The sequence below is a fragment of the Thunnus albacares genome, chromosome 2, assembly GCF_914725855.1.
Source record: "Thunnus albacares chromosome 2, fThuAlb1.1, whole genome shotgun sequence".
Taxonomy (NCBI): Eukaryota; Metazoa; Chordata; class Actinopteri; order Scombriformes; family Scombridae; genus Thunnus; species Thunnus albacares.
This window is the reverse complement of record NC_058107.1, coordinates 1403569-1431429: the sequence shown is the minus strand read 5'-3', so window position 1 is coordinate 1431429 and position 27861 is coordinate 1403569. Positions and strand designations below refer to the sequence as shown.

The 27861-nt window shown below is 39.7% G+C and overlaps 1 protein-coding gene across 4 annotated transcripts in view; it reads left to right on the top strand.

Annotated features, from left to right (window-relative positions):
• The window catches only part of zgc:162952 (PKc_LIMK_like_unk domain-containing protein), a 28461-nt gene extending 6635 nt beyond the window's left edge, over positions 1 to 21826 (top strand). For 2 of the 4 annotated variants that reach the window (XM_044362276.1, XM_044362268.1), the window contains 8 exons: positions 8897 to 9090; positions 9558 to 9679; positions 11509 to 11557; positions 11914 to 12063; positions 16816 to 16989; positions 17325 to 17408; positions 18432 to 18518; positions 20067 to 21826. In XM_044362276.1, coding sequence (XP_044218211.1) covers positions 8911 to 9090; positions 9558 to 9679; positions 11509 to 11557; positions 11914 to 12063; positions 16816 to 16989; positions 17325 to 17408; positions 18432 to 18518; positions 20067 to 20171 — 951 coding nt within the window. In that variant the 5' untranslated portion in view covers positions 8897 to 8910 and the 3' untranslated portion in view covers positions 20172 to 21826. Of the gene's footprint in view, positions 1 to 2312; positions 2419 to 2480; positions 2723 to 8896; positions 9091 to 9557; positions 9680 to 11508; positions 11558 to 11913; positions 12064 to 16815; positions 16990 to 17324; positions 17409 to 18431; positions 18519 to 20066 lie in introns of those variants that run through there. The other 2 variants (XM_044362294.1, XM_044362286.1) reach the window with 2 other exon arrangements.
• The last annotated feature ends 6035 nt before the right edge of the window (positions 21827 to 27861 follow it).

Below are 27861 nucleotides of genomic sequence, written 5' to 3'. Positions count from 1 at the left end.
TTCCACTTCACCATAGTATTAGGAGGTGTACCGCAGGGCAGAGCACATTACAGCAATAACAGCTTGTTTATTGTATCTGAAAGTGTTTCCATCGTCATGACAGTTATAGCTTAGGCATCGTACAATAAAAACAGTAAACACTGTTTGCTATTTGTTCCCTTAATTATCCTACTTGTTTGATTTGACGCTTAGATGTTCCAGTACACAGAGAAAGAAGACAAACAGACAGTGTAAGTTAGCTGATATGACCACAGAAACTGTTTCCAGGTAAGAACAAAAACAAAATAGAGTAACTTGAGCTTAAGGGTGGTAAACGAAGATCGTGAATGAGGTCAGCGGAGCGGAAAAAACACAGAAGAAGAAATATATAATGTACCACTTCCTGAGGCAAGGGGGTTTTTCCGAAGGAAAGACAAACAAGAGAGCCAGAGTTCAGAATAATTAAGAAGCTTTGATGACCTGGATGATGTTTATTTGTATAATCTAAACTGCTACTTAAAAAAAAACTTTTGCAACAAATTAATATAGTTATTGAAGACATGAAACTTCACAGTGAATATGTACAGCAGCAGACCCAGGCTCAGACTGTATGCTACCAGACTCAAGAAATATCTCCTCTTAGAGACCCTAACCCTTGATGTGTACATGAATCCATGTAGCAAAAATATCATTTCTAATGTGAAGCATTATTTCAACAATTTCTTTGAAAAAAAAAGTGTCACTTTTGGAGTTTTAGTAACATATAAAACACTTGAAATATCAAATAAATTGTGCATGGAACTGAGGAGAAAGGAAAGAAAGGCTATAAGTATATTCTTAAAATTTTGGTGAAGAGCTTTTTCAGATTGATCTTGAGTGTTTAAATACGAGATTTCCAACAGGACACATAAATATTTATGCTTCTTTGATAAATGAAAAGATAAATGATGTACTGCATAATCCTGAATGTTGCTTCTTTGGTTTACTCCATATGTCATCAGGCATCTGTTCTTTACTCTTAGAAAACATGGCTCCACTTAACATAAAAATGTTGATCTTTGTCTATAAAAACATGTTAGATTTGTTCGTCCCATATGGATATCTCTCTAGTCACGGTGCTTTCTTCTGTCTTATAAGGGCAATAACTCAGTTACTTATATCTTCAAGCAAACCTTGTTCACATATTCCCCTCTAAAGCCAACTTTAATGCATATTTGAGCACATCCAGAAATATCTAACAGCACTTTTGCACTGATTCAGACATAGAAAGATTTCTGATAAATCAAGTCCAGGACAAACACAAGCTTGAAACAGTATTGTGGATGTTTTAAGCCATTTTTAGACTGTACATGTTTGTTTCTAATCTATGTAAAGGACCTTAAATGATTTACCCATTAAGGTTTATTATAGTATGCTCTGGCGGGTTGCTCATTAGAGCAGCAGCCTTTGGGACAGTATATCTTAACCTACAGTATTTCAGTCATGGTGAGAAGTGATTGCATTACCTGTGACCTGCATCATGCCCTATTCATTAACTGAAATGAAGCTCTAAATTACAAAACACTGACCTCACTGGAGTTTTGTGGAAGAACAGGAACAGCACTGTGATCTCCTGCACATAGTAGACCAGTATCGCCATACTGTCAACACAACCGGGGTCAGTATCACACTTGTTGGGATGGGATGTAAAATGATTGATCTGCATGGATCCTTACACATACAGTTGGATGCAGCCTCAGGCTCATAGCACAGAGCAGGAGGATTGCTATTTTTAAAGCTGTCATACAAATTAGTAATGCAGTCTGATTTTTGGATGACACCAGCATGAAGGTCTAGCGTGCGAAATGGCATCTCCTACGTAATGTTGTGTGTCACTGATAAGCTGTTGCACCACCTTCAGGCTCATGTTGATACAGTTACAGAGTTTCAAACCTGGAAAGACACGTTAATGACAGACACAGACTCTGTACTGGTCTGCACTGCTCAGGTTTGTTTCACATTATGGTGCAGTACATAAAACTTTATTTATGGTGCTAAATACTCAGTGGGGCGGGGTAGTGGGGATTTCCCCCCTCTCTGGTCTAAATATCGCAGCCTCTGCTGAGTTATTTTTATTCCAGTGGGGACAAAAATGTATCCCCCTCATAGTGATTTATGCTGCTTTACCCATATACCATAAAATAGGCTATTAAAAATAAAGCATTGCAACATGAGAGCAGTCATTAGTGCAAACAACAATAAAATCAAAAATGGATGTTTACTGTCAGCACTCGTGTGACAATAGAGATGACACGGCGTCTAGGCTACGTGATGACGCAGTAAATGGAGCAGGGGTCGCCTCCTTCCCTGCTTGGAGATTTGCAGAGGTGCCGCGGATGACGCCTCCACAGGAAAGCGTGAAATGAAGACGGAAGTCTGTCATCAAAGACTGTTTTCTCGGTCTGTCAAGTAGGCATGTAGTGAAGCCTGTTTATTTTTATGATGACAGCATGTTGTGATTATTTTCTATTCAGTATTGAAGTTTGCTGTGCGCTGCACGTTGAGCTGAATTAAAGAGTGACTTGCAAGAATGACATTAAGAGTATTGGCACGTCTGGCCGAACTAACCGCAGTAATGAAAGGAATGTTGGGGGACTTCATTCTGGCGTGTTAAATTAGCATTTAGCCTTTTGTTTGGTTACATATGATCACGTCTGCTATGTCTCTCGATGAGGAGAAAAGGACAACCTGACGTCTCATCGCTGTGAGTGAAAACATTGTTCTTCTTGATGAGTTAAATTTTAAAAAATGGATTAAAATATTCCTGCAAATGCAGTGGTCAAGTTCAAGTTTCGTAATTGTTTTATTAAAGTTAAATATTGTTTTATAAATGTTACTGTTACAGAAATAGCCTAATATGCTTCATAGTCTACAGAGGCCCACTGTGGTTCTGATTTATTTTCATGAATGAAAACATTTCAAAAACATTCCCACCCTCTGACCCTGTAAATACTACAATGATAATCATTGTAATTTAGTGAGAGCTCACAGATGCTTCATGCCTTATGAGAATGAGTTCAATTCAGTTTTTAAACAACCACAAATATGCGCTGCAAGATCTGTAATGTCTTTACCTTTCCCTTGACAGGGAAGGTGATATAACTCAAAAGCAGCATTGTACTATTTGTGCCCTAATGTGTAAATACATGGTTAATGTTCTGCAATAGTGACGTTATTCTAGATCACTGCTTTGTCGACCACCGAGTGTGGTTGACGCCAGCGAGGAGCCACAGCTATGTGTGGTCCGGCTCTGGCTGTCCTTGATTGATCTGGTGTCAACCCATCCGACATATCACAGATCCCCTTCCGCCATCGCTGCCTTCACAAACCTGCAGACGAAAGCAGAGCTGTGGGGCTGCTGTGGCTCTGAATTGAGCGTCACCTCGCTTTGGAAAATCCATGAAGCAATTAACAGCTAGTGTGGCTTGGCTCAGGCCAGTTTAAGTGCTTGGCTTTAAAGCATTAGGCTGCCGCCAAAAATGTCATGACTAGAGGGCTGTTAAAGGCAGATTAATGTTCTGCTGTGGTGCAGTTGCCCGCGTCGTCCACATACTTTATCCCTGAAGTCACCGGGACTCTGAGGATGCTGTTATCCACACCCAAACTCCATCTAGAATCTCAGTAAGAGACTCGGTTAGCATTCATTTGCCTCATTATTGCACCTGGAGATTACCAGTCTTAAGTAGTGTATGTCCTCTGGGAGAGTAGCACCTCATCGAGTTCATTAACACATATTTGGTGTAAGAAGGAGAGAGCAGATTGAGCCATCGATGCTGTGATGTGTATCACTTCAGTGTGAACTCCTGAGTGAGTCACCACCTTGACGTCACCTAATGACGCAAGTCTCCCTGTTTGGGAAGTGATGCGAGCCTTCATCGCTGCTCAGAAGTCATTGGTGTAAGTGCACAAACACACACAAATACAAACACAGCCTCTGCTTTGAGCTAACATCACATCCTAGTCTGATGTTTTGGACATTCCCCGAGAGGGGCCTTGTGTTGGAGAACACTTCTCTGGGGAAAAAATCTCGCTTTGGTGTGAACTGATTTTTACTGTGAAACTTTCATGAACAACATTCCTTATCAGCTGGCAGGACGTCAGCGTGGCGATGGTCAGCCCTGATATTTCTGGTGGTCTGCCGCAGGTCAAACTCACAGCGGGTTGTGATAACTGCCCTTCACCAGAGACAGACACGTTTCCTGGATGTTGCTGATATAACCTTCCCATCCCATGTGTGAAAAAACACAAAAGCCAGGGCTGTTGACAAATCACTTCTTGGCTAATGTGTCAGAAATGACAACAGAACAGCTAGATGAGTCTAGCTGCTGGTACATATACCACATTACATCCATGCAGTTGTGTAAAAATGTTATATGTGTGGCTAGATTCTTATTACGTTGCCTAAATGTGGAGTTTCTGGCTCCAGAAAGATCATGACTAGTGGTAAACCCAAACTGCAGGCTTCAAAATGTTCAGAAACCTTTGCATGATGTCACAGATGGGATATCCATGCTTTTCTGCAGTGTGTGGTCACGATGGGACTCGTGTACTAACAGCGGATGGGAAAAAGAGAGAGATGGAGTAAGAAACAAATCCTGGAATAACAAAATCTAAGGCGAGAAACAGGAAAGGAGAAACAAATTGCTAACTTCAGTCGTCAAACCCTAACCCTAACCCTAACCCTAACTATCTGACATTAATGTTTGTTTTCACTGACATATCTTTTATTAGCATATGAGGCAGTTGAAACAAGCTCACTTCCAATTTCAGTCACTGATAAAGCTTCAACCTGCATGATTGAAATTTTGGCCACGTGGCAGCAGCGAAACAAGCTGTAAACACGACACTGACATATTATCACCTTCAAAAGTCGATGCAGTCGGTCTGTTAGCAAACAGTTGCCTATGTCCACCTTCAGCAGGAAAAAAAGTCAAAGACATTTTGTGCAAGTTCCAGCTGATTCTGTTCTTCATGCATGTATACAGGCATGCATGTGACAAAGATTTTATGCTGAAGAAGAAGCTAGAAGAAGAAGAAGCTAGCTAGCAAATGTAAACAACGTAGAGGTAGATTTGTTTTAATCAGCTTTGCAAGTGATGTATGAAGTGTTGTATGAAGTGATGCTGGGGAACCCAATGACACTGATTCAGACAGCAAAAAGGATCATGTGACTGCAAGATGGACAGATTTAAGACCATGTGATCCTCATCAAGCAACACATCAGTCAAGTCCAAAATAGGAAGAAGCTCATCTTGCCAATATATGAGAAACTTCTGTCTTTTGTGTGTAACATTTTTTTAGCAATTTGGGCAAAGTTTAACTTGCATTTTTCATCAGTAAAACAGAGACATGCACCAAAAGAAACATTCTTAATACTGTAATGTTATTTTTATTCAATTTAACAGAGCTCTTTTTTGCTACTCCAACATTTTAGTCACTTCCAAAGTCATACTTCCAAAGGGGGAGTACGACAGAAAGAGTTTAGGAGTAAAGGCCTGTTTTCTACGGTGCAGAGGGAAAAGGAAGGAGAGGTGAAGGATTGAGACAGTAGAAAACAGAGACAGAGACAGTGACAGCTAGATGATAGGGCTGCACTGTAAGCGTTTCTCTATGACAGCGCTGGAGCTGAGACTGTGATGATTGTTTGGTCCGGAGCCGAATGAACAAAAGCAGCATGAATAGCCGGGGTTGATTCCCTGCGGCTTGATTGACAAAACCCTGCCAATTGTGTTAGCGTGTCAGCGTGTGCTTTCCACCGGCGTCAGTGTAAAGGCGAAAGAGACTGTTGTTGTGGAAAAAACAAACTCTGACCTTCAGTGTTATCACACCAGTCCTTTGTGGCTGAAATTAGGTCAGGACTACCCTTGTTGTGAGAAAAAAAAATGCAAAAGTTTGTAGCAATTCTAAGACAGGATGCTTAGGTACATTCATTTAGTCAGTAACTGTCTGATTGTAAGAGGAAGTGCCAGTTTGAATTGATGATGTCTGACCAGATTCAGTTATTTTGTGTTTGATTTGTCCAGTTTTCTCTTTTTAATTGAATATTTTTGGGTTTATTCAGTTAACAGAAGAAGCTTGTTTGTCTGGAATCCATACTTTATTGAATATTTGCATTTAACAAAGCATTATTTAAGTACTTAGTTAAATACAGTTCTGAGGTACTTGCACTATACTTAAAGATCCCCTCCAGATATACTGTATATTCTCAGTGTTTGTGCACTGGAGGCTTAAAGTTTCCACATCACACAGGATTGGCTTCCAAGCTAGCTGTGATGTCACAAATCATACTCGTAGGCCCGCCCCTTAAACTCAGAGTTTCAGTGAGTGCAGAGAAACTTTCCACTTTCAGCAGATGGATATGAAAACAGCCTTCTGGTGTCAAACTGAAGCTCAAACATCCAACTGTAGGAACAAGAAGAAAAACATCTTTCTGAGTGGAGGGGGACGTTACATTTTTCAGAGCATAGAATTTATGCAAGTAAATGAGATTATAGAATAAATTAAACTATCCAATAAATATAAAATTGTTAAAATTTCCTCTACAGCAACCAGCTACAACATTAAAAATACTGCTTACATGTTACATGTATTAATTATCCATTTGTATAATAAAAGATCCTCCAAACATGTTTTAAAACAGATACAAATGTTTTCTATATACTGTAGTTTGTATGTGTCTGATATGGTTTTTTCACAAAAAGTTCAGTTATTTAGTTAGAAATTACATCTAATCCTTCTCCCTCATTGAAAAATCCAGAATCTATGAACATACAAATATTGATCATTTCAAAAGTTTAACTTCTTGGACACATTGAAAAGAACAGTCTCAGTATATGTGCACTGGAACCACAAGTGGAACTATTTCAGCCATTTATCCATTTATTGTTCCTATTTCAACTATTTTTCTGTTACTTTCAGCTAACTATTTAGACATCTGCTTGCTAGTTAATTGGTTTTCATACCCTCTGAATCTCAACACTTGGTGTTCAGGTGTTACAGTTCACTCAATTTATATTTAATTAAATTGTAATTTCTAATTTTCAAATTAGCTCAGCTGCTCCACAATCTTTCCATGTAGCCTCTGGCAACTGCAGAAGTAGCCCCTGGGGTACAAGTACCTCTTGTTGGGATTCACTGCTGTAGAGTATATTAAAAAAGAATGAGTTATATGAGAAATAATGAGATTTGTTATAGAAATAATTTAAGAAATATAATTAACATTGAAAGCAAGCTCTCTCATAACCATCCAAAGTGTACACCAATCAATGCAGCACATTTACTGACATATCTTTGATGCCATATACACAATATGTGTTTTCTATGAGCCCTTGTCATAAATGAGATTATACCTACATTGAGGACAAACAGCTCACTTGACCCCTCTGGACAGTGTCTGTTATCCGTTGGTCCTACCTCTATTTTAAGCTTCACATTATTCACCTTCTTTGTTTCACTGTGTAAAGTGGAAGCACTTTCCCTCGTCCATGCAGCTAATAAGTAGGAGAGTGAGATTAGACCTTTTGTAAAGCCTCCCTTTCATCCAGGGTTGCTTTCATACATTTAAATGCATAAATCACCCTTTTGGTTGTCACACAGTGTTTTGCGTTGGTGTGATGGGTTTAGCAGCAGAGTGCATTTATTATTTTAGATATAGTTGGGCTGAGCAACTGTGTGTAGCAGATATAGTCATAGAATATGAATAGTGTTGCAAGTCTTTGAGGTACAGGAGCTTAAAACTGAGTGAATAACAGTCAATCACTTGAATACATGATGTTTTGATCTGATTAAATTTGGAACATTTTTCACTCAGTGTAGCACCTCATTATCCCTTTGATATAAAAGGATGGTTTATCAAATTACAAAAGCTTGTCACTATTGTTCGCTTGTCACTTGTGTGACAGGTTGACATTAATAATATTCTTAGATTTATCCACAATTTTTCCATACATGGTGTAGAATTCAAAACGCTCCTCACATTACTTCTCAGATGATTATCTGTTCAGCAAGACTTGCTCATTTTCTCAATTTTGCATTAGCTAATGGAGCAACAATGGTCACTGATAGAACAACAGGGCATGCAGTGGGTCAGATTAAACATAGTGCAATTATTTTCCTGCGTCAAACAGTAGCTCTTATTTCATATAATGAGAGACAGCCCTACTACCTAGCTATGCAGATAATTATGAATTTTGAAATATTTGTCTCTGATCTATGCCACACCTCCAGTACAATGGAGGTGGAAGGAACTTTGATTAGATTAGAATAAAAGATTACATAATTATGTCCCTCTCACTCCCAGTTACATCATGAACATGTCCAGTGGAGCTAATTTCTACTAGAGAAATGGTCCTTATGAACTATTCAAGGCACATTCTGTGGTTCACAGGTTGGGTCCAAAAATCCATTTTGGACCAGGTCTACTGAGGACAAGTAGACCATACAGTCTCAAATACAGAGAGGACCAAAAACCACATCCAAAAAGCAAAATGTGTGATCATGACTCACCATATTATCAGAGCTGACACAGACCCAAGGCAAAACATTGGGACCCCACTGGCCCAGCATGAGTCCGGGGTTGGGTCTTGGTTACCAGGCAAGGACCTTTGAAGACTGTTTCTGAAAGAGATGTCACTGCTGATTTAGCGCCACAAACCAAATTCTATTCACCTCCATTGTAAAAAAATTAACTACAGATATCACTAGAGGTACAGTAAGTGAGAAAATATGTTTTTTTTGTAATTTTGGTGAACTAGCCCTTTGATATTGTGCCTGTCTGTGGTATTTGCTTCTCTACAGTTCTACATCTGCATGTCGCAGGTTCATTGAAAGAGTCATGATATCAGCTTTCAAAGGCTAACATGTGTCTCTACTTTCCCAGCTGACATCTCCAGGATGTGTGATGTGGACGTGTCCTCAGAGCCCACCAGTCCCACCCTGTGTGGTGAGTCTTCAGACAAGTACTACCATGTGGACCGCTGGCAGAAACTCCGCACCGCCGTCCGCAAACTGGAGTTCTGGGAAAACTTCACCGCTGAGCTAATCGGGAGCGGCTTCTTCTCCAAAGTCTATAAGGTATTCCTTCTAGTGTCCTCCCCCACTTTCTGCCTTGTTGCCGGCCTACGTGTGTGCTACCATCAAAGCTCGCTTTGTTCCAGCCACTAATTGGGACATTCTTGCCATTCCTTGATTGGCCCACCAGCTTGAAGACCATGGGGGCGCAATACTCATCCCCAGCTGAGACCTTACATAACTCCTAATAAAACCAGTGCTGGAGCAGAGCAACAAGGAGAGCTGATTTCTGTACATTTAGGCTTTGTCCCTGATGAAATGAGCTAGAAAGAGGCCACAGGATGATGGGTAATTGGGGAAGTCAAAGCTATCATGTGACTGGATTGAATGAAATAGTGAGGATCTTCTTGGAAACTGTTGTCACCACAGTATCTCTGCTAGCCTATCCACCAGTCCTGCTACAACTACTGCTTCTGCTTCCACAGTCAGTGCTACTAACAGACACCACCACCACTCTGTCTGTCCCTCAGGTGATGCACAGTACCAGTCGGAAGGTGATGGTGGTGAAGATCTACAAAAACGACGTGGACCAGGACAGCATCGTACGTGAGATCAGCCTGCTGCAGAAGCTTTCCCACCCCAACATCGTCAGGTACAACTGTTCATGTCCCATTTAGTTCCACTCTGTCCTGAAGCCTTCATGGTTAATCTAAAGCGAGAGAGCTTCTCAGTGTGACTTATATAGGCCTCTCATCCCTCCCACACATCACACTCTCGATTTCACTCTTTTTTTCCCCACATCTCAACTTCACAATCTGGAATATGACAGCAGTAGTACAATGGTAAATGCATTTATATTCCATTATACGATGGTCTAAATGTATCTCAATAAGAGGAAATATTCATTACTGCATTCAGAGCTTTATGGCCATAATCACTTTAAAGGACTGTACCAGTGTTTTCTGTAGGTTTTAGTCTATTTACTTCAAATTAAACATTCATTACATCACAGCTAAACCATTTTTGTGTAACTGACACTTCACTATGGACTTTTCCTGAATGACTCGTGTACTGTATCACAGTGACCATTACGTCTGTCTAAATGCTAAAAGTTACATAATAGTTGTTGAATGGTAATGAAGCAAGCTGCTGTTTGAAGTGAGGTTTTCACTGCTTTACTCCACTGCGATAATACAACCACTAGCGGCACTATTAAAGCAGAACTCCATTGATTTTACAGTTTGTTTCTAGGAGTGCTACTGAGTAAAACGTAGTATAAAGCCTTTCGTGGCTCCAAAGGGAGCTATGTGAAATCTGATAAATTGCCTCACATGATGAAAACTACAAGTGTGAGAATGAAAAAAAATCAGTCTAGCCGTGGCTGAGACTCAGATGCTGCAGCTGCAGTCAACACAAATAAAATTAGACTTTGGTGCTATTTAACACTGTCCCTGTTGTCTACAGCAGTTACATAAAGTGTGAAGCCAGGCAGACATAATGTTTGCCTAAGCAATCTTATTTTAGCCATTTAGCAAGGTCACAGCAGAAAGGTTATCAGAGAGCAGCTTATCTGCTGAGGTCACGGCTTACAGTACAGCAGACTGTGATGAAAGCAGTCCACACTGTTAGTACCTGGTACACACAAACCTGCGCACTCTGTGTGGACTGAAACCAAACACAAAGTGCGTGTTAATGATGTTTGTTGAGGCCATTATTCCCAGGACCGAACACAATGCTGTTGCTCAACTGCTCTGTCTTTTTTTAAATATCAGCTTTGATAATAAACTGTGATCAAGTGTAAAATTCATGTCTGAAGGATAAAACTGTTAAAGGATATACTCAATACTCATTTTTTGTTATTTCGGCTCAGTACGTCTAGGTTTCTTACTAATGTTATCAGTTGTATCCCTGCACGACACCTGCAGTGTATGTCACACACACACACACACACACACACACTGTCCTTCTGCAAGAAATACTCACTAGAGCACCAAATGTGTATTAATCCACCTGTAAAAATAGTCCCCAACAAATGCACTATTTCCTCCCGTTTGACTAATATTTACTAACAACTACAGTGACCAGCTGCGACATTATGGAACCAGTTTTGTTTTTTTTAAAGTGTGTTTATGAACTGCTTTAAATATTTAAGTCTGCAGTAGAACAGGCCTGGAGCTACAGAAAGAGGAAGTATACAGTTCTGTACTGATGGACTAATAAATATTTGATTTGTTGTAGAATATTGCTAGCCTTTCCTTTTTATTAACTTTAAGCGTTTAAAATACGGTTATTATTAGTACTCTGTTAATCAAGCGGCCTATAATACAGATCTCTGTTAAGGGAAAAAGTACTTTATATATCAATAATCTAATTAATAAAAAGACATGCAAATTCATTTAAAACAAATGCTACACTAATAGATTTTCTTGGAACATAACTTTAATAAAAAAGTAATAACAAATGTATTTCTTCATTTTCTAGATATCTGGGAATCTGTGTGAAGGAAGATAAACTCTATCCTATCTTAGAGGTGAGTCAAACACTTTTTTTTTGACACTTGTGAGTCATCGTTGCTGTGTTTGTTCACAATCAGGCTTTGTTCTGAGTGAAAAACACAACAGATTACACTGATATGAGTTGATAGTGATAATGAAATGCTTGACAAGTTGAGTCAGATATTTATTGTATAACCAGACGTGGGTCCAGCAGTATTTGCAGTGATCATAAATCTACAGTCTTATCAGATCTTAGTCATTACTTCAGAGTAATAAGGCTTGTATATTATATGATAATCTTATATTTTTATATTGTCCACCTGCATCAACCTCCTATTTCTATAATCTGAAATAATCCAACTATATTCATATCATATCATCCTAACTCCAGTATGTGAATGGTGGATGTCTGGAAGAGCTTCTGGCCAGGAAAGATGTTCCCCTGTGCTGGAGAGAGAAGGTGGACCTGGCCTGTGATATAAGCAGAGGGATGATCTACCTGCACTACAAGAACATTTACCACAGAGACCTCAACTCTAAGGCAAGACCCTCAGTCCGTCTTTCACTCTGTCCTGTTATTTCGCTGCTGCGGCGGTCCAGTACGTGTCCCCACAGGGATCATTAAAGTTTCACCTCATCTCTCATCAGCTGCTATCACTACTGCTCCACCACAGAGACCTCACAGGGGGGGATGCACTACCACAGCTCAACAACTAAAATATAACACCACAGGCAGTGTGCAAAATACTGTGTGACGATCGGGGGGGTCCCGGACACAAATGGATCCATGGACGTTTTAACTATGCGGAGGCGGAGCAAATACTGCAATATAGTCTTACTGTGTTATCATGAAAACAATCAAAGATTTCAATAGTTACATAAAAATAAACCTTACTGTGTAGATAAATAGAAAACAATTAGGCCCATTGTTGAGATTTTCAGGGGGTCCAAGTTGTCAACTAAGGGACCCCAGAACCCCTGAGACCCCCTGAGTATTCTGTACACTGACCACAGGGACAGATTATCAACAAAATACACCATCAAAATGTTTTTTTCCTATATAGAATAATCTGAAAACTGAGCAAATTTTAAGTTATTTTATGGGATGTGTGACCTTTGCTCGAATAACATCTGTAACAACAAAACCAAGAGTCTACAGCCATGCTAACAACTCTTTGAGGCTGTACCTGAGCTAAATGCTAACATCATCATGCTAACACCATGTGACATTATGTTCACAATGATAATGCTAGCGTTAGCTGATGTTTAGCAGGTACAATGTTTGCTGTGTTCACCGTATTGTTCTAGCATGCAAACATTTTCTAAATAGCACTATTCACAAAGTAAAGCTGATGCTGACGGGAATGTCATTAGTTTTGCAGGTATTTGGTCACAAAGCAGAGTATTTTGACCAGATGATGCCACTAGATAAAAAGTTATTACAGTTCATGCTCTGGGGAACATGAATGTCACAGCAATCCAGCCAATAGTTGTTGAGGTATTTCAATAAAGAACAAAAAAGTTCACCTGGAGGTGGTGTTAGAGGAAAATTCAGGGGATTCATCCTCTTAGGATCATGAATGTTTGTCCCAAATGTCATAACAATCCATCTCCTAGATGTGGAGATATTTCAGTCTGTGCTGCTATCGTTGCTAAAAAATTCTGATACACTACACATTACACTGACACAAATGTTGGTCGTGCTTTTTGTCATTTGGCAAGGACTCCTCAGTTTCCCCTGCTTCTTTTCGTCTAATGAGTTTTTTCTCACCATCTGCGAGGTGCAGGATCTCCGCCGTATATCACTTTGCCTGAATTACCTCAGTGCCCTCCTTTGTTCAATTTCCTAGCAGGAGTCTAGTTTGCACGGCATTTGCTGTGTTGTCAGATAAATTCAGCAGCATCGTATCCTATTTACTCTATGCTTGTTCATTCAGACCTGAAAGTTGCAGTGAAATGTCAGAGCAAATCAGCAACAGATGTTTTGTGCATCATTGCTAGCCGAATGGCAAAACAAGTAGCTTAACCAGTCTCTTTTATACATTCGCATTACCTTTATCTCCTCACCTGTAACAGTTTTCTTTTTAAAAAAGATCATTTGTCGTGTAAATGAAGCGACCAACTTCTCGTTATAGACTTGAAAAGCCTGACAGGCCGTGGGGGGTTTATGAGGCCCAGAGGACTCTGGCATGCCTCCATCCCAGAACCTGCTTTTTCCCACAAATGTAATTTGAGGTTTGTTTGTAGTCTCTTTAACTACCAAATGTCTCGGGCTTGTCCCAAAGGAAAACCAAATGAGTGCCAGAGCGAACACTGTCACAGTAAAATAAGGAAAATACAAGTACTATGCTTCTCTACAATTTAGCCGACACACTGTGCGTGTGGTAAACCTCAAACATTCTGTAAAATCAAACACAGTTTTCTTATTCATTAACTCATGTGAAAAATCATCTGAAGACATCCTCATCCACACACTTATGCATGTGTGTGCGTGTGTGTGTGTGTGTGTGAATACACTGTGTAGGTGCATGTCTGTCTCTCATGGTTGCCAGGCTTCACAGAGGAAACAGTCAGTAATGCAAAGGGACAAGGCAACATGACAGTCACTCTATTGTCATGCTAATAGACTGTTGCTAACTAAGTGCTGTTGCTACACACATAACTTGTCCACACTCACATGCGCACAGGATTTGTATGAGAAGAGGGGCCACGAAACCTTCTCACCATGCACGTCACCCCGAGGCAACTCATTTGGCTTTGTCCCAATTCTCTTTATTCACATGGTGACCATAGTTGATTTACGTCACGCTCTGGCTGCATAAATGGGATTGATCCATCCGTAATGTGGATCCATGAATGGTGATAATTGAATGAATCTTTGAGGTAGTTAAAGCTGCACTAGTAGATCAAATAACACATAAGTTCTCTCAGCTCTACAGAGCATTTCAGCCTTTTTTAAGCTTATTGTTTTGGTTTCCTGGCCCCCAAACTTCAGATTAAGTTTTAAGCCACTATGTTTATAATTGTTATGTGATTATAGCATCTCTGAAATTATCCTGATGACATAAAGTTTTGTTTGGTGGTGCAACTGGTGCAGCCAATGTTTTCTTTAAATTATGTATTTACACAATGTCCTGGTAACTACAGTATTATTAATGTATAGTTAAAGCTGCACTAATCAATATTTGTATCTGAAACTATCTAAATATAACAGTAACTGTGTGTAATGTGAAAGGGATCGCTATTGTTCTGGTTTTACAGTTTACACTTTGCTTCAGTTTGACCACTCTCACCAACCTTGTTTACATCAGCAGCAGGCAGCTGTTTGCAGTGAAAAAGTGCTGATACCTACCTGCTCCGCACCAAACTGCAGACAAGGGAGTTAAACATGCAGCTGTTCACAGCCTCTTGTTTCTCTCAGAAATTGGTGGAGACCAAAAAAAAAGCTTAAATGGAGGTTAGAACGTCTTTAGCTTCTGTACTGTGACATATTTCCCAGTGAATATGTGAAAGGTTTACTGATACAAGAAAATCAAATCCATTTCATTTTATTAAATCCACATTTTCCCTCTTTAACCTGAATAACAAACCAGGACTTGATGCTCCGTTTGGATCCAGATGGAGAACCGGGGCTAGCTCAGAGGCTATGGGAGCCATGCTGCAGCTAACGCTCCCCTAGCCTCCCAGCTTAAAATTCATGTCAGTCGAAGAAAGTTTGCAACATAGGGCTGACTTCCTGTTGCCAGTAGGTGGTTTTACACGTGTGTCTTTAATGCAGCAGTAGTGGAGGTCACCTGACATGCATTTTCATGAATATCGGACGTTGCATGAAATGTAAATTGGATGTTGTTTGTCATATAAGGCTGACTTCCTGTTGTCAGTAAGTGGCGCTATGACTGACTCAATATTGACATGTAGATGTGTGCCTGGAATCTTATCAAACCATAATAAACCTTAGCTAACTAGTCATTTTATGTATTCCCTGGTTTGTCTGTGGTACAGTAAGGCATGTTCTGATGAAATATGACAAATGGTCACAATGATTGTCACTCTGTAATCATTGCAATGCAAACCCACACTTACATTACATAAATCTGATCAGAAAAGCAGGAGTTTGTACTTTTTCTCTTTTAAACACTGAGTCAAAGAAAAGTTTGGAGAATTTTTTTTACGCTTTAAATTTGGGTGAGGAAAGTTTGGCTGGGATTAAGTCATCCATAGCAAATCCAGTTAAGTGGCTGAACATGAGAAGCTTCTGACGCCAGAGTCTAAGGACGTCCAAAAGGCAAATTACATTCCAAAGCCCCCGAACCAAAATGCAGTCATTGTGAATACGCCTCAGTAACCCCACAAGTTAACTTCAATCACAGTTTACACTCTTAGAGAAGTCGAGGCCCCATTTAATTAGTGCTTACAAGCTGCTTTTTTCTTCTCTCTCCTTTTCTACTAACGCTTTCCATTTTTGTTCCCCACACTGTTGCTTTCCTTGGCAGAAAGATTAGGGACCGGGGCTAAATTTAGAGGTGATGTCTGAGATTGAAGTTTTTCCCAGGAGAGCCTCGTAATGACAGGCTGCCGGACGGAAAAGGCTTCTTGTGCAATGGAAGCCAGATGCTGAGACGTCACATTCACACACACACCCAGTCAAACACAAAACAGAAACCTGTGCACAGAAAAACAGGAAAGAAAAGTGATTTATACACATGTATTAGCATCACAAACATATACACACACCTCGGGCCAGGCGCTGTTGTTATGCAACCACAGCTCTGAGCTCTCTGTGCTCCCCCGCTGTCTGCTTCTCCTCACACCTCCAGCTCTGTACAATCTCAGTTTGTTTTTTTCCACAGAAAGTATGAACTTTTTTTTATTAAAATCTATCTGATGTCACTCAGTCAGTGTGGTCTGCCTCTGATGTGATGGAGGCTCCTCTGTAGCACACAAGCAGCCAAACTGAGTCTCTGTTGTTCACTGAGTCTCTCACATGTGGGGGTGAATTATTTAGTGTGCTGGAAAGGTGCTGACAGTAGATCCTATTGAGCCCATTGATAAGTGAAGAGACTACAGAGAGACTGTTTGTCTGGCAGCTGGTGTTCCAGGAAACACATGCTTACTCAATGGAAGCACATTCAAAGATCAAGACTTTAAAGGACGAGATAAAGTAGACAGTTGACAAAACTAACTGTTCATGACTCCTGCTGCTTCAGATATCAGTCCTACACTGCCCTCTGCTGGCAGAATATCACACTGCAGTTGTAATAACCTGTTATCTCACCTGTTTGTGTTTCTCCAGAACTGTCTGATCCGGGTGACGTCTCGAGGTCGGGAGGCCCTGGTGACAGATTTCGGCCTGGCCAGAGAAGTGGTGGAGCTGCCGGTTAAAGACCCCGGCAGGAAGCTCTCACTGGTGGGCTCTGCCTTTTGGATGGCCCCAGAAATGCTCCGAGGAGAGCCGTACGACCGCAAGGTACCAGACGAAGTTTGTTGTATTGATGTCATTCATTGCAAACTTCTGAAACACAAAAGTCTTCATTCATAGTCAGTGTTTCATATGTTTGACAAGGACAGAAAGAGAGGCATTACCATATAAAAGAATGGGTGTGAAACCAAATGTTGCAGATATTATTAATATTTATGTTGTTTAAAATTCTTAATATAAGTGTAAGATAAGTATATTTTTACGCATTCGAGGTCTAATACAAGGTGTTTGGACACAATATTGCTGCAGGTGGAATGTCTGCACTACAGATCTGTCTGAGATCAACACAGATTATTGTATCTTAATGTTGTTACTTGTTCCAGGTGGATGTTTTCTCCTTCGGCATTGTGCTCTGTGAAATCCTGGCCAGGATCCCTGCTGACCCAGAGATACTACCCAGAACACAGGTAGAGCTCAATAAGCAACCCGTCGTCACAGCAGACATCAGCTCATGTCAGGATGCTTCTAGAGGGAGAACTGCACTTTAAACCTCAAGCTCTAACTCAAATATTACATTACAGTGATATTAGTTAGTTTTTCAGGGGAAGCCTTAAAGGAATAGTTTTTCATTTGAGGAAATACTTTTATTTGCTTTCCTGCTGTGAGTTACATGAGAAGATGAATACCAATCTCCTATCTCTGCAGTAAGTACAGAGTTATAGCCAGGAGGCTATTAGCCTAGTTTAGCATAAAGAGCAGAAGCAGGGGAAACAGCTGACTCTCCCAAAGTTCAACATTTGTCTACCAACATCTTACTAATTAACACTGATTTAATTTGCACATAAACAAAGAAAAAATCGTAACAGTCTGTGCGACTCCCTGTAAAACCACAACTTTTGGGTTTTTTTGTATTTCTGTTTGTGTACAGCTTAAAGAAACCAGATTCAACGTGTTAATGAGTGAGCTACAGAGGTGTTGTTGAACTTGTTTCCAGTCTTTATGCTGAGCTCGGCTTATCACCTCTTGTCTCTTGTGTCTCTCGGTGTCTCTATTGATCTTCTCATTTCACTCTCGGCAAGAAAGTGAAGCATACTTCCCAAAATGTCAAACTATTGCTTTAAACCAGAATTGCACTTGATTTAAGGACATGGAAATGACAACATGTATGAATATTCAGCACTGGTATAAATCAACCATTAGCAGTGTTTACTGCTACTGTACTGTAAGTACTGGTGTGTAAACCCTTATGTATCATGTATGAGTCAATACAAGTTTCACTTCCAAACAGTATGTGAATAGCAGCATATGTTGTGTTAGTATGTGTTGTTATCAACTTATTCCAAGCTGTGAAAGAGACTCAAATCTTCATTGTTGCAGCACATGGATGTGTTGAAGGTGACACATCCTTTACAAGCATCTAGTAATATGTGTAATATTACTGTACATAGTGCGCTGTCACTGTAGTGACTGTTGACATTCATGTATTTCAGGACTATGGACTGGATGTGAAAGCATTCAAGGAGCTGGTGACTGACTGTCCTGAGCGTCTTCTGGAGTTAGCAGCCAGCTGCTGTATGGTAGGTAGATAAAAGAGTTAAACGCACACTATGTAATCTTCAGCTGCTAGGTGTCTCTCAGTCAAAACCATAAATAAACGTCATGTAGTAGCGTCACTGCAGTCAGCTTCTCCTGGTTAGGATTCCTTCAGTGTTCATCATTCATGAGGTTTTTACCGGAGTCAAATTATTTGCAGAGCACAGCTTGTTTCTCTGATAACTTAAGAGCCAGACATATGATGACTAAAATCCTTTATCTGGTTAAAAAATATAGTTAAAAACAACCAAGATCTAAAAGTATATTGTAGAAATGTGGCCTAACAGTGGATAAAAAGTACATTTGTGACAGCTTCTGGCACGCTGCTTCTGGCACATACACAGGGAGGATATGATGCCATTGACAGGTGACCAAATGAGACGGACTGTCACTTTAATTAAAAATATGGATTTCTCTGGGTTTGAACATTGTTGGAAGCATTTGGGATACTGTAAGCACACAACTCAATAAATATATATTACATAGGTCTAGAGGTTTTTAGACGTTTTAATGCAGAAAAGTTACATATTATATCTTTAACATGGAAACAAAAAAATGGGGTCATGGCATTGATCTGTTCTGTTCTGCAAATTACTATTATGTTTGTGCTTGTAAGTGTTGTATGTTGGTTATGTGTTATTAAAGTGAATCATATCAAATATAGTACTGTAACAGCTTTATTGCTGAAAATTTAATATGGTTAGAAAATGGTTAAAAAAAAAGTTTTATGTAATATAATTACACTTTAAATCACAGGATATGTTAAGTAAATGTGAGGTCAGTGAGGGTTGGGATGGACTAAATAAATAGAGAACAAGGTTAATGATGTGAGGCTCTTGCATTTTCTTTTAAAAGAAAACTGTACTAAACAGCTGTTGTTTGAGTTTTCTATCTCTCAAAACACCTTTAAATGTAATAAAATGCCTTAAACTTGAACTGGCCATGGTGGAGTGTAGTGCACTATACCAGTCCAGTTCCAGTGTTTGCATCATGTATAAGTTGAAGTGCCAGACGACCTATTGGGACAGTGAACACCCTAATACTCTGGTATTTCCTTGATTAAATATATAGACTCTGCAGTTGTATTGTGCTCCTGTTGTGGCCCCCTGGTGGACACAATCAGACACTACTTCCAATGTGCCTCAGCCAGGCAGATTGTTTACTTGTCAATAGAAAATGAGAAATTGTCGCAACTCCAAAGCTTAAAAGTTACTGAATGAAAGTGCAAACCTCAATTTATGACAATAATTTAGACCTTATGTTATTAATAAATTACAAAATGTTTCAAAGTAAAACAATTAGCTACATTGTTATTTCCATATCAGTGCTAATGCTTGAGATCAATAAATATATTGTACACCAACAAGTCTGCATACATTCAAAACATTACCAATGATAGCAATAATTAAGAACATTTACTCAACTACTGTACTTCAATGCAATTTTACTTGTTATAATCTTCTGGTCCTTTGTACTTCTACTCCGCTACATTTCAAAGTAAAATATTGTACTTTTTACTCTCCTGATCTAAGGTGGAGTCTTTCAGACGGCCAGCGTTCACGGAGTTGTTGGACGAGTTAGGAGAGGTTGCTGAGAGTCTGGAGCTGCCGCCCAAATCTGATCTGACCACGAGTTGAGCTGTCTGGCTCTGGGATTTGTCACTGTGTGGACAGGAAGCTGAACCTGAGCGGAAGAAACCTGAGTATTTCAGCCCTCTGTGGCATCACTCTCCTCCACTGCACAACGCACGACGATGGTTGAACTTGTCTTAACTGAGGTGGTGCAGATGTACTAGATGTGTTTTCAGAGAGCAGTGGACACTCTGCTGACTTCTCATGGACATTTTGCTTTGACACATTTGTGTACATATAAATAGTGGTTTGATTGATAGGAGTGAATATACAATATGTTTTGTTTCTTTGCCGCACGTCTTACTTGACTGAAAGGTCTTATCCTCTCTTCCTTCCTTGGTTCCTACTGTTCTTTGTGAGTGGTTTGTTTCGTAACCAACGATACAGATGATCAAGTCTGTTGATGTATTTTCTGCCTCTTCTACAGTATCTGCTTACCCGTCCCCTTTGTGATTCAGGTCGGCCTCTGCAGGCCTAGACTCTCACTCAGTGCCTCTCCAACAGGAAATTGCAATTGCTGACTGAGCGAGAACGGCCTGCCCTATACTGGGACTTCAACAAGTCCACCAGACATCACTTCATACAAGATGGGACTCAAAACAAAACCACTTCAGAAAACAGCCTGTGGATACAAGCAACAAATACAGGGCTGATAAATCAGGGGCTGAAGAGATTTTAAGTTGACTTTGAAGTGTGGAAACCTCAAACAAGCCATGGTCAAACCCCTAATTTGTTCTGTGTGCAGGTAAACAATTCATATTCACAGTCGCAGTTCATGTCGGTGTCAGTCTAAACTATTTATTATTTCCATAAAACTATATTTTTCTTGAATAATACTGAAGCTTTTCAGGAACAAAGAAAAAAGTTTCTAGCCCTCTAGCTTTTATTTGGCATAATGACAATTTTGAGTCCTCCAGTCGAACCATTCATTTCTTAACAATTAAATCACAAAAAAGTGGTTGTTTTCAATAGCGGTGTGCACAATTTAATGTTCACATCTCATTTTGCTTTGTAGTTGTCATATTTTGTCGTTATTTGTCTGAGCTCATCAAGTTACTTTGAGCTGAAAATGTGTGTGTAAAAATTTTATGCTTATCTCTTTTGCTCTTTTTAAAATACTGACACCTTTTTGAGATTGAAGGAGTCCACATTGGTTTAAGTTTACCAGTATTTACTTTCTGGTCTCACAATGAATTTTCAGGCAGCTACAATACAAAAGGAACTCTCACGAAAGCCATATTTCAGGCTTTCAGATAAATAAAAGATAACATTTCAGAGATACAGGTTTAGTTTTCTTGCACATGAATGATAAAAGTGTTGAAACTAAATATAAAAGAATAATGAAACAGAAACTGCAGCTGAAACCCAGAAACCCCAACAAGCTTTTACAAAGACAAACAGAACTAAAACTGAATTGTAAAACAGATTCACCACAGAGGAGAATGTCTGAAAAGGCTAATCTGTAACTTTAGGTCCTATTTTGCAGACAGTTTTCTCCACTCGAGGAAGGTCATCTGCTCCGAGTGACTGTACAGATACTGCAGTCCGAGTGCTTTTCAGAAGTTGCTGTGTCAGTTTTCACATTCCATCATGGAAAACTAATTGAACCATTTTCATTGCAATTTTCTTTAATCTACTTAAATAAAAAACTGAAAAATAAAGTTCCAGTCCCATATTTCATATGAATACCTGTGTGTATTGTGTGTTGTGAGCTGCACTGGCAGACTAACAGGTTGTTTGGTGGATTTCTGTAAATCTGGTTTACACAGACTGGTCTTTGCTCTATGAGTGTCGAGTAATGAATTTTGGGGGGAACCAGAAGGACCGCTACATGGGATAACTCTGAAAGATCAGGGGACCTAGAACTGGACAGGGGCCCTAAACAGTTATAGGAAAGGAATTGTAGAAAAATGTTGTTGCACACATGGATTTCAGCATCTTTCATGGTAAATTCTGCAGATTTTATTAAGGGTTAGTGTTGGTAAAGGGGTTGCGAGGATATACTTTACCACCAGATTTAGCAGTGCCTCCTACTGAGAGAGGAGAAAAGCATGTCCAGTCACAAAATCTCCAAAATGTGAATTTTTAATAGAATTAATCTGTTTAGTTCATTCCTTACTGTGTCCATATCAGAGATAAACCAGCCAAAGGCAACTTTTATTTTATTCTACAAGTGAATTTAGCATGTCATTAACACATTACATACTATATGTATAATCACTGATGGGATGACTCCTCCTCATTGCCACTGGGTGGAAACTCACTATGGCCGCTATGAATTGAAAGAGCTGTAGTGCCGGTAGTAAAACAAACTAATGTCTTGTCATCAGAATCAACACACCACACTGTGATGGGTCTGTGGATGATGACATGTGGCCAGAAATTGAGTTTCTTGGAACATACAAATGACAAATTAAAGGAAAAACCAACAGCAGCAGTGTATGTGGAACTCTACTGAAGGGATGAAGATAAACTCTTCTACTATTTTTTTAAAAGATATTTGCTTATTTGATGTTTATGAGCATCATTTTCATACTCATGAAACCGTTCAGTGACCCCCTGTATGGAAGCATCCATATTCATTATGTTTCTCTACTCATTTTATCCTTAATTTGTCATCCACCTGAATTTATTTATTTCTATAGCTATATAAATGTACAGGTGCGTGACAAATATACTGTATATACTATATTTATTACATGGCTTTTCATTGACTCTGGAAGACCACGACCAATCATATCAATTCTCAGAAAGAAGTCCGGCAAAGATTACCAACTGCAGCTCAATCGCGACACCCTGTGGCAAAAAACATTTTCCATTACTCCATCAGTAATATTGATTTAAATATATCTGGAGAGCACAAAACTTTCAATTCCTGGTAGTAAAGTTTTGGTGATAGTGAACCCTTACAAACAGGATGAAAGCCAGTAGGATTGAAGTGTAAAGTGTAACGGAGGAATGATCAGCAACAGTCAAGCAGGGATTGTTTTCAGAGCTCTGTTTTTTTTTTACTTGTGACCATAAAAAAAGTCCCAAAACACACATGTAACAGACTGGTGAACAACAAAAGCAGTCTTGCAGGTGCAGCAGAGATTACAGCCAACCTGACCCCCCCTCTCTGACACCCTCCACCCTGCTTTCCCACCTGGCATATCTACCCACAGTCTCTACCAGCACCATTACACAGTGAAGGGCACATGAACACTCCCACAATAAATTTAGAACACATATTTACAATTTACCCTCACTTACATTTACATATACAAAATACAAATGACCATTGCCTAATCCAGATTAAATAAAATGCATCTGCAAAGCTTCAGCAAGAAGGAAACGTAGAGATGAATGAGGACAGAAACATCAATACCAATATTCCCAAAGAAGTCACATTCACCTTGTCTCACTTCACCGTCAATGGAAATGTTCAGTTGAACATGAATTATAATGCAAAATAGACTAATCTTAATAAGGCAAATTTTACGTTGTATGCACGCAGTTCCAACTGTAGAATCTAACTTCGAACTTAGCGAAAGCAATAAAATCACTTTTAAATCAATAAAATCATTTTTAAATCAATATTTTGTATCAGAATATTGATTTCTTTATATTCTGTATTTCTGTAATAAGTGGTAATATACAGTAAGCGGGTCATTATTGTGATAATAATGACCTGCTCACCGTACATTATCCTGTAAGTGTGAAGTCTTCCAAGTTGTTATTGCTTATTTGAAAGTATTAGCTCATGTTATTGAAATTGAATGATGTCCAGTGGTTAAATCATACCAAAGAAGAGAAAGACCAAAAAGCGGTTATACACAATCAGACTCAACTCAGACGTGATGAACAAGTTCCTGTTCATCACACAAAGATCTGAAGGAGGAGAGGGATTTCTTTTAAAGATATGAAATACTGTATGTGAAGACCCCTAAGGGTGAAAAACTCTATGTATTTAATTTTCTCGAATTAATTCACTCTCTATGGTAGTTTTTATCACTATGGGTGTAATACCTCCTCCCACCACAATGTGGGTTGCAATGGCAGAGTGGCGCTGTCTGTATTTCTGCCCGTTAACTCTGCGGGAAATGAAAACCGCAGAAGCAGCGATTCAAAGTTTATGACTAACTTTGCTTAAAACTTTATCCGAAATATGACATATTCGCGTCTTTTTATGTTTATGATGAATGAAACTTGCCAGAAAAAGTTTCAGCCTTTTGAGACTCATTAAGAGCTGTTTGCGTTCGTGCATGAATGAAACTATCCAACCTCACTTTGCTGCGTGTTGAGCGGGACATAAACACTGATAAGGACTAAGTGGTTGGCAGGTTTGACACCATGAAGGAGAGGAGGAAGAAGTTTTAAAAGGGACCGTGAAATGTACAAAGTTTGTCAAACTGTTTGGATTATTTTGTTCTATGGAGGATGGAGAAATACACAAATGGACTAACGTTACACTAAACTACAGCAGTCTAAGCAGGGACAACAACTGATGAGTGAAACATTCATAATTAGTCTTTATTAACTTAAAAGTTGGTTATGGAGAAATGAGTCATAGTGTTAGATTAATGTGTGATTTAACTCCATGTTTACTGCATCTCAGCACCTGTCTGTGTCACTGCCTGTGGTGTTGTAGACTGTCCTCTTTGTATTTGAATAGACCTTGTAGTGTTGTAGACCGCTGTGTCTATTTTATGTTCATGTTATTCCCGTGTTTTGGAGACAGAGCACCTGGCTTGTCTCTATCTATCGGTGGTGGTGCTGAACTGTTGGTCAGTCGGTGTATGTAGAGCGCCGCCTGCTGTCCTCAGTGCTGAAACATTTGATCGCGGCTGGCAACCTGTTTTCTTTTATGTTCTTCAGAGCAAGTTTGTCACAAAGTGGCTTCGCTGTATGTTTCCTGAGACATAGGCTTGCATAGCTCAATAACAATTTGTGATTATGAATAGGATATATCAGCTATTTTACAGTTGCAAATTTTAAAATGACTGTTTTAGAAAGGCCCCTTGAGAATGCTTTGCCCCCTCTGTGCTGAGAGTCTAGCTCCGTCCCTGAATGAGGCATAATGGCAAGTAAGAGACAACATGAATCTCTGAAAAAAAGCTGAAAAACAGAAGAAGAGAAAACGGGGCCCCCATGACCAATTATGCTCAGGGCCTCCAAATGGTTAGCAGTGGCCCTGCATCCAACAACCTAACTGTGACTGTAGATATCTGTGTGAATAGTTTGCACCTGTTCTTCCCTCTGATACTCTTGTAATGTTATATCATCCATATGGCATCTCCAGTTCATTTCAGGACTGATTTTGTGATGAAGTTTGAATTCTGTTCTGATTCCCATGTCCAAGAGTGAGAGGATCCTGGTTCTACAACAGAAGGCTGCAGCACATTTTCCAAACAGTTACTCCCTGTATGAACTCTGTTTTATGGACTGTCACAAACAGCAGTGATCTCTGGAGGTTTTTTTCTCTGAAGGAAACTGCTTGTTGTAGCTTCAGTCTGATCTTGATGAGTCACCTGGACCAGGAACAACAGACTGACAACAACTGAGATGTGATGTAAAATAGCATCCGTCTGGCCGAAATCCTCCTAATGGGTAGAGAGCACTCGTAAATTCACCCTCCAAGTGTCTCCTTGCAGCATCTGCACAGCCTCTAAACAGTCTGGTTTTTGGGGTCTCAACACCAGAAAGTACTTTTTTAAAAGGGCGACTTTGTAGACTTTTTACAATCTGGGTCTTATTAGTGATTGTCGATCAATCAATCTGTCGGTCCAGGCTGAAATATCTCCTCTGACTTTTCCTCTACCACTACCATGGCGTTCACATCTGTTGTTTTTAGGTAAATGTCTCAACAACTATTGGACTGATTTGGGACACACACTCATGGTTTCCAGAGGATAACTTGTAATGAGTTTAATGCCCTGACCAAAAAGTCAAAAAGTCAATATTTCTATTTGTCCAGTACTTTGGTTTATGACCTGCAAAACTAACATTCCTTCAGCCTCAGCTGTACTTTATTTTTTTATATTTGGAAATGTTAGCATGCTAAACTAAGATGGTGGTCATGGGAAATTAGCATTGTCTTCTCTTTACATAGATTTGTCTATCATGACCTTTTGGTTAGGAAACGATTTAATCACCAACTTCATGGCTGAGATGTGGGGACACAGCAACGTTAGATACAACTTTACAAAGAGTCCCTGGCTGGTTGAACCTATTCGGGGGGCCAGGTAGGAATAAATGATAGTTTACTTGCTATTGAAGCAAAAACAGGTTTGGCAACAGTTAGGCAGCAAGCAGGAAGGAACCGAGAGCAGCCTGGGTTCAACACCAGCAGGCAGGCAGAGATAACAGCTTTAACAATAATAGAGCATTCAGACCATTCTTGTCTATGTGGAATGGGGTGAGACACGTTTGCTTTTGAATTGACCTGCAAGTTCAATCTGATTGACCTTTTACGCGCAAAATCGAGAGGGTCAAGCCAAAGAACGGGTGGGACTGACCTCTGATAATATTCTTGTTTTATAACCTCACAGAGAGATGGGCTACAAGCAGCAGAGAAGGAGGGATGTTGCTTTACTACAGAGAGACAAAGGTTAATGACAATAAAATGTTTGGGGACAACCTTTGGATTCCCGTTGTTAGTCTGCCAGCGATGCTATCTGCTGATGAAGAATACAATGAGACAGTGTGAACAAAATTAGCTTGAGGCTAAACCAGTGACAGAAGTTTTCTGTGTGTCAGTTATTTGACACAGCTTATTAATGAATATAAACCCTTTCAGCACAATATAAACTAAACCAGTTTAATAGCTGTTCTGGAGATTCGGATCAGAACACATGATCTTCAACAGCAGATAGAGTTTGGACAATTAGATTGTAAATGTTCAAATTTCCATTTTTTCTGAGCTCCTTAAGGATTTCTTATCCAATTTGTCTTAAAGGTTGACGTTCAAAGTTTGTTCCTGACCTGATTATTTGCACAGAGGCTGTTTCATAGCTGTTGTGGAGCTTTCTATTCTCAGTACATTTGAGAAAACAACACAAGCTATCAAACTGTCAGATTATCACACAGATTTTAAATAAAGTTGGGATCTAACAAACATCTGTTGCCGTGGCTGCAGGCGAACAGCTTTCATGTCTGGGTACTGGGCCTCTTAGTACCCTCCTGGGAGCTGTTGACCATGTTAATTACACGTCTTTGAAGCAAGGCTTTTTAGCATAATTACAGTGGATACACAATGGAAATGTTTCCAATTAATGGACCAAAGCAAGGCGTCCCTTTTGAGCCGTTATGAAACACCTAGTAGTTCAGATTTTCACTCCCAAACACACACAGCCTACCTGACATAAAGGCACAGCACAGACACATCAAAAGGTCATGAAAGATTCAGTGGCTCCATTTAGGGTTTTCACAACATGCTTCTTCTGCCCTCCACAACATCAGAATATAGAGAATAGGCTTGATGAGGATGAATTATGCAAACGTTGATTTGTTTTTTGTGTGCTGTGTTTTGTCTGATGAGGAGGATGAGGAGGCTGAGTGGCTCTCTGGCTGCGGAAGTTCAGACAGCGAAGAAGAGATGGTTTCAAATATAAAGCCACTGGATCATGGGCTCAGTTTGCTTCCCAAAATAATTTGAAATTACAAAAATGTTGCGAGATCATCACTGCAATTCATTTATGGTCCATCATTATGCTCC